Here is a 13193-nt window from a genome sequence, read left to right as displayed (position 1 = left end):
AATTAAACTAGTATAATAAATTAATTTAGGTTAGTTAGTCGTCGAACTACTCTAATACTAGTAACTATATATATATATATATATATATATATATATATATATATATATAATATATATATATATATATATGTATGTTCTATGATAATTATTACAAGATAGAATTACGCTATCAAATTTTGATTGGCGTATTGTTATTTTATCAAACGCATCGTATTGCCTTTTTATTATTAATATTGGATCTACCGCGTTAACTGGTCGATCCAGATTTTGTAAAATTATTAGGGGTTTCCTGCGGATGTGCAGCTTTATTATCTCATTCAGTTTAGGGCGCGCGGGTGTACCAAAAGGCACACCTGATTAAGAATGCACCCTTCTAACGGTGTCCATGACCCGTGGTTAGGGCTGGTGACATTAATAGCAAGCTGCATCGCCGACGTTCCCAACCCCAAGGCTTACCAACGTCTTATATTTAATTCAACGCCGCCGCTAATTCACTCCAACGCATATTCAATTATTTTAGGATACGCGGAATGTAACGTCTTTATTGTTAGAATTTTCGCTTTATCACGGCCAGAAGAGTGGCAAATGAAAGCTCGTTTGTCATGATGTAACGATGTGTCAACAAGCTGATTAAATTAAATGTTTGCAGCTTCAAGGCAAAGAGAATCTCTTAATTTTTATTAGATATCGATGATTCAGGAAATCTTTTAATGCTTATAAAAACAACGTTTATTAAACCCATTAAAAAAAGTAGAGAATAAGACATAAAAATTATTAAACAAATATGATATGTAATGATTTACACGTTTCTTATATAATGTATCACTTTATCATATAAGCTTATCGCTTGCAATATCTTATCACATCGGTGTCATTAATGTTATTTCGTTCGTTAAATATATCTCGAAATAAGCGCAGACATATATCGCGGAGAGTATATTGCAATAGTCGTAATGGAGTACAGTGCCATGACATCGAGCACAGGACTGATCGTCGATATTTTTCTCGCCGAGATTATCCCTTTAGGGGGTGACTCTCGTTTTTACTCATCACAACTCGTCGATCTTACCTCCCCCCCCCCCTCCTGAAAATAAGCACGTATCGTACGTGGAAGCAGGACGAAAATGAAAGAAGGAGATAGTAGGAATGGAAGTGCCCAAAAAGAAGATTACGCTCACTTTCGGTCGTTCCGCAGTCCTCTCCCCATCTTTTCTTTGCTTGCCTTTCCGACACAAATGCTTTCCCTTTGTATTCGCCCCCCAACTCGATATCGTTTCGCTAGCGCCTTCCACTTCGCAGCGATTTCCAGACGGCGCGAGGAAGTCTGGCGGAATACTAATTCAGGTTCGCAAATTTACAGCTTCTTAATTTCGTAGGCAGCTTTATAAAACGGACCGGGCGCGCGATGGTCCGGCATGCCGAACCGGAACGTAACGGCTTCGGTGCCCGCTTTTTCCTGTTCCTCACTTCCTTCCTTCGCGCTATTACGCTCAATCTCTCGTGCTTTCCTTCCTTTTGCCTTCTCTACCTCTTTCTCAACGCCTTTTCCTCGCTCTTTTTTCTGTCCATTTTTTTTCTCTTCTACAGAATACTAATCGTACGGCTCTGGAATAATCAAAGTCGTGCTGGGGAAGCGTGACCAGGGAAACGCCGAAACATTTCACCAAGCGAATGAAGCATCGGCTTGGTCGCGACATCCCCTTCTTCACTTACAATCTTGTATCTGTGAATCTTGCTACAACTGAAATTTCTTTCAAAAACATTAATACCATTGAAAACGTAAATTGCATATAATATAATAAATATTACCCCTTAATTGATCGTCATCCGTGAAGAAATCGGAGAAACCGATTCTATATATCAAACATACGAACGTTTATCACATTTATATACTCATGTTATATAAATTCGTGCACGAAAATAGTATATGTCATACATCACCGTCAGAGAATTATGCATTTTCAAATGCTGCAATAGTTGAGGCGAATAAACGCATAAACATGTTCAAAGTAGAGACATCGTAAAAGCTTTCCATTTTTCTATATCCGTCTGCTTTTCCGTGGATGGTTACGACTCGCCCGAGAAACGAACAAAATTTCAGTCGCTAGCATTACCGAGGAGAAACGATTCCACCGCTCTCGCTCAATTATTTCAGGGCACTCGCGGGTACATGCGTACGTTACGGAGTGATGGATGACGCGCTCAGAAACCCTCCCACTATCGTCTCGCGCCCCCTCAGGCCGACTCACTCACACCCTCCGCCGTCGTACCCTTGCGTGACTCTCCCGCCACGGGGGATGCCGCTTGAATAATTACCCCCACGGCGCACTAAACCCGCGTCTGACTACGTGAAATCCGAGCACTGAATTCACCAGACCACGGCTGCCGTACTTTAAGGCCGTGCCTTGCTGGTACTTTAAGGGTGAGTCTCTAATTAATACGCGCCGACCGTGCAGTCTGCTGACCAGTTTCGCAAATTTCCCCGCGTTTCGCCAAAATGTAAATCGTTTCTTTGGCCTCGTCGAGGGCTTCGTTAATCAAAGGCGAATTGCCTGATCTGGTCCGTCAAGGCCGAACAGTTTCTGAAACGTCATGGCGATTAAACGGAGGACGAAAGAGAAATGCAAATTCATGAATCTTACGAGAAGATTGTAATTTATGATAAATAAAAATGAAATATAATCGTTATGTCTCAGGTATCAATAACATTTTTCATCTTTGCATTAAGATTATACGTCAAAGTACACTATAATTATAATTACGATTGAAATATCAGAAGCCTAGATCAGATTCATTTCATAACCGTAATTTCTGGCAAGTTTTAGGGTGATCACAAGGGGTTTCATAACGAAGAGGGCTGTATATACATGGCGATCAAAGCAATCGGTATCGCGGTGTCCCCGCTATATACTGATGGGGTGCTCGTAACTGGAAATTCGATTTTGTGTGGGAACCTTTTTTTCAATCAGTGTTATCGGCCAGTTCGGCAATTTCATCATCAAAGGATGAACGACGAGGAGGGAAGCGTGGAAGCGGGTAAAGGTGAGAGGAGACAGATATAGAGAAGGAGACAGAGACTCGCGGGATAAAACACACGCGGGTTGAAAATGTCGAGCGATTCAGCTTTTGCCTCCTCTTTCATCGGGGTTGAAAAAGGACTGGCGACGGTTTAGCGGAGGGCTGCAACCTTTCTAGACTTGAAGTCTCGGCACGTCGCCGATGAATGGTCTGACGAGACTCTGCGAGACTTTGCGAGACAATCACTGGGGAAATCTGGGACCCTGCTGATCTACCCTTCGTCCTCGACTACCATCTTCTCTCTTCCTTCTCTTACTCTGTTTCATTCTCTCTTATTCGTTCCGTTCCTCGTACGATGCGTTCCGCCGCTCCGTCTTGCACCCTTTCATTTCCCGGGACACCGTTGTCTCTCTCCCCCGTTTTGGTCTCACGTGTATGGCACCGGTGACATTTAATCGTACGAACGAGTCGCGATTAAATTTCTCGCTTGCGCTAGAAGATCTCCCGAGTTACTAGCCTCAAAGTGCGATGCGACCTTTCTGAAGAAAATTGCTGCGAGTGTATACTTTGACGAACAACTTTAACAACTATTAAGCTAAGGATATCAGTGGGATCTGGTGTGGCGGGTCACTGTAGATTGAACATCGCTCTCTCTTGGAAATACGAATAAAATTTTATTTGCGCAGGTCGCCGCGTTCGATCTATTTATTTTCCATTTCGCATTTTGCTTTATTTCGGCTAGCAATAAAAGAAATCTAATTTACATATATAATTTATACATTTACATACGCAGACGTTTAGCAAAATCGATGCTCTTTGCATTTCCACGCATTCTCTCGCAATTCATCGTTCACAAGAAATTCTTTTTCGTTCGAGAATAAGCTAGGACGTTACCCTACTCTTTAATTCTCATTGATTCTCTGACTAGCGAATTGCTGAGACGGAAAATTAAAACTCTGGTTTCCTTGATCATGCCAACGTCGAAATGAACAGAACAGAACACGATACGACTCGTAAATAGCTACTTTTTCTTTTTTTTATCGATAGAACGTCTCGTATTTACTTCCTTCTACTCCTGTAAAATACTCCCTTCGCTTGGAATTCGCGACGTTTGTGAACATCCTGTTGAATTTGGTTCTAAATAAGATCGTGAAAGTTTGAGAGCAACATAAGTGTTGACTAGACTGCGTTTAGAATGCAGGACAGCGTATCGACTCTTTAATTTTCTACTTTGTCGCGCTGTTTTTTTAAGTTTTTTTAGAATTTTTTTTTGGAAATATTTAAAATATTTTAAAAAATTAAATATTTAAAAAAATATTTTTCTTCTTTGTTTATTATTGTTTGCAGACAGAGATTTGCTATTTTTTTTTTAATAAAAAGTATGAATAATTAACAGATATACTTGATTTTTGTGCGTCATGTACATGATTTATCTGCGATCATAATTATGATCTTTCAATGGATTGAAATTAAAAATTAAGATGTCATTTTAATTATGATACTTGCGATTATAATCGTCAAAACCAGAATTGTTTTATTAACTGAATTCTTTTTATTTTTTGAGGAAAACATTTAAAAAAAAAGTGAAAAATGAACAATAAAAGCATTTTATTTAAAGTGAAATGAATAATTCTGCACAGAAAAAATTTCTTATTGTAACTAATCTTGATTTGTTAAAATATATTTGCTCCTCTAATTATAAATTTATAAACTACGGTGAGAAATGGTTTGCTGCTGCAATAATATAGGTATCACAACTTAGAGACATTAGCTATGATACCTATTTAGTTATCACGTAGTTTTTTTAGTTATGGTAGTTACTTTCTTTTTTCCTCGTAATTTCGACGATAGACATAAGTATTTTGATTAAAATACTCACGTTTCATTTTTTAAATTTCAATTCATTTGCAAAAAACCGGAATCATGGTCACAAATAAATTCCCTGCACGCGATGCATAAAAATCAATTAAATTTATTAATTATTCATATTTTTATAGAAAAAATAGCATTTTCAAACAATAATAGAGAACAAGAAATAATTTTGAAAAATTTTGATCCACATTTAAAAAAAGTATAAAAACAATAGCGCGACAAAGTATTATAGAAAATCCCCTTAAGTGTTTAAATTATATCTATAAATAATTACAAATAATACAATCTTTAACAAAACAATGCTATTATTAATACGTGTACAAATTTTAGTAAAAAATTTCATCCGTACATAGATGGAATTAATTTCATCCAAAATTATCGAGGATTTAAAGTATAGGAGTATTTCAAATTAAACAGAATATTTAACACGTTTTTCAACACAAAATATTTAAACAATCGATTTGTAGCGCACATTTTATTTTATATCCAGCAAATATTTTCATTTTACATAAAATTTTATATATCTACCGTACTTTTATATACAGAATCCAACCTATTCGTTGATACAATTGATTTCACTGTTCATTTCCTCTGCTGACAAAAAAAGAACGCTCGAAAACGTTTTACTACGGAGCAGTCTTCCGTATTCCAGTAACGTCGATAATGAGTGCAATTAGCACGCCTAAACGATGAGGCAACCGCGTGAACAACCGACTCGATTATCGAGTACGCTCGTTCAACTTGTTTCACGCTTTGCGAGTCGAAGTTATCAGAAAACGAGCCATTCATGCCGTCCGGTTGTAAGAAGAGAAAAGTAGAAATCGGTCCCATTTAATATTTTCATTGTCATAAAGGTACATCCACAATGGAAAAAGACGAATACGATATTTACTTATTAGTTATTAATTAATGAAAGTAATGCAGAGCACTGTGAAAATTTAGGAAAGTCAATGCATTCATCTTTATCTTGCTCTTTCCATTTATTTTTTCTCTCCTCGTCGTTGTCCATCTCTACAAGTACGGTAACCCGACACTGCGGTTGACCGTCTGCAAACCTGAGTGTGAATCTACAGGCCTCTTACTAAGGTATCCTCTTCCCATGGACTATGTCGTTACGCGAGCATCAAGTATCCCTTCGAGCGAATTTTCGAGGAAAATACCTCGGCCGTTAGTTGCGCATACAACGACGGCGTTAGTTGGAATGTCGATGGAAGAAGATTGAATCGAAACAAACATAAGAAAAGTGTGTCAAAAGATTCAGACTGAGGAAACGCAGACGAATTTTGTGAATGAACATGAATTTCGAAGATTGACACGTTTTATATTTTCATATTTTTCGTATATTAGTTTTAAAAAAATCACATCTTTTTATAAAATTTGAAATTAAAATATTTCTCGGTTCTCTTTTGCTTTGCTCATATGTTCGTATGAAAAATCAACGTTATATGCTATAGTTGTTTTGATAATCATAGATTATACGCCACGTTTTCGGTAACCACTTGCTGAGCGATCGATGCTTGTTTCGACGAAATGATGCAAGCCATTACTGTTAAGCTCCTCCCAGGTGAAATGCACTTTAACGTTGCGACACAGGGACCCTTTTTGCAGCACTATGGATAGGACAAAAGGGAAAGAAGCGAACGGTGTAGAAAATAAAAGAAGGGACTGGAGAGAGTACAGGGAAAATAAGGCGAAGTGTATGTATTTCGTATACTCTGTACATGCATCGTGACGACAAAGAAAATTAAGGACTTGCAGTAATAAATCACTTTACGAAATATGAACGAACAAAAGTTTATTCGCAACACGACACAAATTTATTACAATAATTTAATTGTTTGAAAGATTAGAAAAAATTATTTAACGTAAGAAAATGATAATCGGGGAACGGCTATAACTGTTAACATTGCTAAACTTCAGTCCATTTTTCATATTTTGAGATCAGTCGAATGGTTACACTACCGTGTCTGTGCATTTTTCCTCAATCTTTCTCCTTTGTGCTCTATAACACACTTCCGCGCCTCTCCATCTCTCGAGGCATTTTGCAGCAAAGAAATGTGAGAGCGTTTGTAACATGGCGATCGAGGTAACTCTACAATTTTTATACATAAAATCGTAAACCTTCCTTGTTTGCGGATATCCTGAATATTTATTCTCCTTTGTTCTACGCTTTTGTTTCCGTTTCCACTATGAACTTCCTTTGGCTTTGCGCGATGTGGATTTGACTTTTCAAGAATGTCGATAGAGAACTAAAATCAACTGGCAAAAGAATCGACATCTAAGATATTGCACTGTTCTTTGAGTCTACTAGTGATTTATTGCAAGAGATTTCCTCTACGCAGTGATCTTATTTTAAATAAAATTCGAATAGATTAATCGTGTGATGAAAAATCAGTTAGCAACTGAATTAACCTCATTTACATATCATAAGTAATATTGCATGTAATATTCTATGTCTTTATATGTTACACATAAAAATATCGTAAAATAATCTGAAGCTTTTAATTTTCTAATAGATGATTTTTTTAAAGATTATTAACAAATTTAAACATAAACTGAAAACGAATAAAATATTCTTCCACAGAGTGGAAGCACTTTATTCCAATTGGTGAACTCTATTTCTTCCGGTACGTCCAGTCAGTACATCTTATTCGGATTGCGAAGAATATTCGGTACGGGATAACAAATCGACCAAACTAGAGAAATATATGTGCGTACGTATTCGAGAAGCTGTTGTGGCTCCGATTCTATGCAAATCCAAGAAAATACCAAGCTTGTAATACTCGTCGAAACGTCCATTCTTGCAAAAAGTTCTATTTAAAATCGATTCGACTTGCCTTTCGACTTTATTTCTTCGTACGTCAGAAAAACTGTAGACCACAAAAAGTAAAAATAGACATATAAATTGTGCGATAGTTACATTAAGACACTACGATATTTAGCTAAATAATATTAAAATTCAATATCGTGATTAATAATTTAATAAGAATAAAAATGAAACTATTGTAATAGCAAATACATAAATTTACATACGTTAAGAAAAATACATAGAGAAAATATATATATATAAAAAGAAAATATTTTTTATTTGAACATATAATTCTTTTTATACATAATAAAATTGAATTACTTTATATTAAATAATTCCTTCGAAAATTATCTGGATATTTTTATAGTTGTGGCAGAATCATAAAGACAATTAGTAAATTGGTAAATTACAATTTGCTCGACACCAGTGCAAGAATAATTATGTATTAGTTGTCGTTTTGTTAGCAAGTGCATGAATGTGGATAGCGTCAAAGACATCTTGTCACGTCAGTCATGAATTTTGAAACTATATGCTGCAAGCCGTCTGCAACACTAAATTCGTCAACGGAACTCAACAGAAATTCGTGTTTGGTGTAGACTGGCGCGCGCGAAACGGCCAAATTTGCATTCTTGACCGCACAGAGAACAGCCCGTCGCGCGGCCGGCAAAGCGGCGGAGCAAGGAGGTGAAACTAAACTGGCACAAACGAGCTAATTTGCTCTCATTAGTGTGACTGCGTACATTGTCCTCGTTATGAACGGTAGTGTGTTAATTACACTTACACGTTGTCCGAACAGCCAGATAATGCATCCGGTCACCCAAGGTTATTCCGCGTCCAACGTATATATCTAGAGAGGAGAAACGGAAAGGACTATCTTTCATGTCATTCGGTCCCTTCCTGTCATTTTCGAATCAAGAGCAATGGCAATTTTCAAATATACATTTTCATAAACCAACATTTGCATATACAAGTAGGAAATAAAAATAAAATTTATTTCTCAATATTATGCGCTATACGCGCATTGTTTCTAATAAAAAATGCAAATAATTCAAACTTTCGGTTAAATTATTCATGAAGAATTAATAGCGTTTCAAATATAAGTGACTACTATAATATCTCTGTGTATGCTTTACGAATATCAATCAATCCTAGTAAACAATCGTAATCGAAGACTAGTCCACTAGCTCAATATGAATGAATGGCCAATGAATCGTAACTGCCACTCTCTCTTTGCGTGTGTATTCCCACATGAGAGATTTTTCCTCACTGTTCCATTTGACGGAAGAGTACGTTGCGGTAACGCGTGATAGTCGCGGCATTGCGTCGCATCTCGCTTCAACTTATCTTCCGTGCCACGGCCGAGTTCCACGAGCTGGTGTATAGGACGCAAAAGAGAGCGACGGGGGATTTTAGTTGTATTTTATTCAGCTACTTTATTCCAAGACTTGTCGCAGTTTTACATTTCCATCGGCTACAGGCAGCATGTGGTGCACCGTCGGCTATTTCTACATACACGCAACGTTCTCACGGCAGTAGCAGCAGCAGCAGCATCAACTCCTCTTCCGTTTTCCTTTCCACCGATTTTCGCGGGCCACTTACACAGAGTCACCCTCAGTCGCGACGGTGCACAACCGTCCTCGACACTCCATCTTCTGCTCCTTCTTTCACTTTCCGCACCACCATCCCCGACGCTTTTCCTCCTTTCCCTCTTTCTCTTGTCTTCTCCTTCTTTCATCGCCCATGACTCGAAGAATTTTACTGGCTCCCTCTGCCTCGACGTCCACCCTGCAGACTTCATTTCGTCTTATATCCTTCACCTACTCCTCACCCCTTCCTTACTGTGCGCCTCACAGTTCTCCCCCGCCTCCGTTCCCGCGACACGCCTTCCTCGGTATCTTCATTACGCAGCTTTGTCACTACTCAGCGAGCTCACTTAATTCGCATAATTCGCGCAATTTCTGTCTTTCCGACACGCCCCCCTCGTTTTTTCGTTGTCGCGCCTCTACGAGCGAGAGGGTTCTTTCGAAAGCACAGCAGGTGTCCGATGCTGTCTACAAAACGAAATTTTGGAAGATAATATTTTCTTGAGGACAGTGAATGAGGAATTTAACGATGTTTTTTCCATTTCTTACACGTTCTGTTGTAATAATTTCGCACGAAAATCTTAAACTTATACTAAAAATATAGTATTTAACGTAACACATTAAATATAATATATTTCTCAAATAGAAATATTATAAGAAATGCATCAGTATGCAAAAGGACTGTAAATTCAAATATCTGCTGTTATTATTGTAAAAATATATTTTGGATATAGATCGGATGAAGGGAAGAGAGGAGTTACAATTCTTCATCAAGTCAATATAGGCAAGAAAACATTTTCTCTAAAAGATGCAACGTCTTTAGTGCTTTGTCTGTTACGGTATTCTTAGTCATTAATGACGAGAGACGTGCATCTCGAGTACCAAGAGGATTTCTTCCTAGGAATGAGAGATTTTCCTGCTTCTCTCTCTCTCTCTCTCTTTCTCCCTGTCCTCTCGTTTTCCTTGTGTCGTGCCTATTTCTCTAGTTCTCTCCTTCGTTGCGAGTCTCTTCTGCTTGCTCTCTTGGATGGAGACGTTGCGGTCGCTAAATGGATTCGTGCGCATTACCGCGTCAGTCTGAATGTGGCTCAACCCGTGGAGTAGTATACCCTTTTTACTCTCCCATTAGAACCGCCGCGTCTTTGTCGATACACGCGAGCATGTACATTGTACACTTTGAGCAGCATGCCATATATCGAGCCGCATTAACAAGTTATATTTAACCATCGAATCGATATCTATAACACACTCGAAAGTTTATTTCGCAGTGTGTGAGGAGTTCTATGTTATACAGTTCTTGTCCTAGTTTAATCCGCGCTTTCACTACAATTCGTTATATTCACTAAACTTGCGCGTTTTTCCTCTGACGGCCATAAAATTACAGACAATTTTCAACGGCGAACAGTCTCAACCATCTGCGCCACAAAGTTTCACGATCACGTCATAGTGGCGAAACTCTCGCCATATTTATCGCACCGAACGTTACTCGCTTTGTACGCGATACCCGAAAATATCGTTGAAAATAGGAGCGTCATGCATCACCTCGATTGGTTCAATTCGCGGTATTGCTCGTGCGTCGTTGCTCTTTTATAAACTCACTAAAAATAAATCGATAAACATGTAGATACTAAAAAAATTTTTACAATTTATTATTACAGCAAAAGATGATACGATTGAGTTCAAAAATTTGTTGTTAGCTTTGTAAATATATACATTTAATAATTGAATTGTCTCCATATTAAAATATTTTCTGTATTTTCCATTTGCAATTTTGAAATTTTAGATTCATTAACAGAAAAATGTATCTACATGTGTATCATTTTTCAAAACATTTGCGAGATATTTTACAATGAGAATTAATTTTTCAATTATTACGAGCTATCGAGGATTACAGAATTGTAATTGTGTTGATTGATGTCACATATATATATATATGCCTTTGAATATAACTGAAATATATTTAAAAATAACCGTAATCTATTTTTCGTACAAATATAATAAAATAAAACTATTTTCATGTTATTTTTTTCGCAACCAATATCATAGAAAATCAAAGCAACAATAACCATATCGGACTTAACTGAATTTTAACACTTTGTTTATACAGTGTAAAATATATATCGCGGAATTATCATAAAATTATCTTTTTGTCAAACATTTTTCTATCTTTCTATATCATAAATACCAAACTTTCTTGCAAGAATATAGTACAGAAGAATATACTTAGAGTTAGTAGAAGAAAAAATTTGTTTTGCTTTTGGTTGTGTTTTTTAACATAATTGCAATTTAACATAATTCTTTATCGTTGTGGTATTTCAGTGATATTTGTTTCATTTACATTAATTGATAAGATATTATTCCAATTCAAATCACAAGATCATTATAAGTACTGGCATTTGAAACACAAATGTGAAATGGAGAACGAGATTGCTGAGAAGGAGGCAATGTTATTAATCATAATACAGTTTCACTTTTAAATCAAAGAACTCGTTTCTGGAGCTTCACGAAGATGAGGAATGAGTTTATCTTTCACTTTCTATCTATACTGGTGCCCTATAAGAGCTCACAAGGATACGGCTCTCTTTTAGAATTCTCCGTGCGGTATAATGGAGTGATACGAAACAAAACAGAGAAAACAAAGGAAACCGCAGGCACGAGAGTGGGTTTCTGGTTCGGACTAGCCACGTGCTGGTGTTACCGCAAAGCATACGCCAGCATACGCGACCACGGATGGTACACGCGGACAAGAGTACACCAAGAAGATATAATGGACAGCTGGTAATTCTCCGTCTCTTTTTCTCTCTTGCGAATGAAAACTGTCTGCTAAAGAGCGCCGTTGTCTGTTTAATGCATTCACTTATTGTAACTAATTATAAATAAACGTTACCTTTATATATGTTCTTATGAAACATCCTTGTCCTTAGATATTTTTACGATTATTGTGGCTTATATAAATTTTTTTCAATTTTTATTTGTATATTTTCCAATAAATACGTTGATAAAAATAGTAAAATTGTTATTTGTACAAGTAAAATATTTAAATAATTAAATAAATATAACTCTTGTATGAGCAACTTCATTACATCAAGAACTTTAAGTGACCCTTTATATGAACGTCGAATTGCCAAACTGTGTCACGAAGAACTACTGTTTATCAATTATTAACATTCGCAGCTCTCAGTCAATATTGACACTTTCATGCGCTTTGTCGCGGTTACATCGCCTTGCCAAACGATGCACGTTACAGCCGAACCGAATAGTGATAGGCCGATTGTACCGCGATGTTAATTCCTGAATTATTCCCGCCAAATCGAATCCCTATTTATTAATTAATCCGCGGCACGAAGCCCGTCCTATCTGTCTGCCTCCCCTGCCCACATCTGTGTCGATATATGGCATGGGACACGACGCGTGCTACTAGCAGAGCAGCGACACGTATTTCCGGGCAAAATTGGGCTGACATGCCGCGCGCGGAATACACACTGGGAGTCGAGAGTCAGTCGATTCGATCGGACGATTGCCTGTAATGCCGGGTACGTGTAATGCAGTGGCGCGCCACCGTCACGCGGGAAACTGGAGCTAACAAGGTTTCGCTACGGGTATCGCGGTACCAAGGGAACTCGACGTCTGGATGCGAGAGATCGCTATGTAAATGAATTAATGCGTCGTTACAACTCGGACAATTGTAATATTTATTCGTGCATTGTATTAACGGAGACAGCGGAGACTATTTTGCCAGGCTGCACAATTCTCATCTGAGAACAATAAAATCAAATGTAACGCTATATTGTGCCGCTTGCGAAAACGTTCGAAAGTGGAAACGTTTCAAGTTTAACTGCAAAGATAAAATAAAATCGTCATTTACGATAATCGATATTCATTAATCTATATTCGTTCTCTCTCTCTCTNNT

The 13193-nt window shown here is 37.5% G+C and overlaps 1 protein-coding gene across 1 annotated transcript in view; it reads right to left on the bottom strand.

The window, feature by feature from the left end:
• The window catches only part of LOC105625738, a 192817-nt gene extending 183320 nt beyond the window's left edge, over positions 1-9497 (bottom strand). Inside the window, exon 1 of the mRNA XM_012207059.1 lies at positions 9299-9497. Within this exon, the coding sequence (XP_012062449.1) occupies positions 9299-9497 (199 nt within the window). The remainder of the gene's footprint in view (positions 1-9298) is intronic.
• Between the last annotated feature and the right edge of the window lie 3696 nt (positions 9498-13193).

The sequence above is a fragment of the Atta cephalotes genome, assembly GCF_000143395.1.
Source record: "Atta cephalotes unplaced genomic scaffold scaffold00003, whole genome shotgun sequence".
NCBI classification, from domain to species: domain Eukaryota; kingdom Metazoa; phylum Arthropoda; class Insecta; order Hymenoptera; family Formicidae; genus Atta; species Atta cephalotes.
Note: the sequence above shows the minus strand (reverse complement) of the source record. Positions and strands in the feature narration are given on the sequence as shown.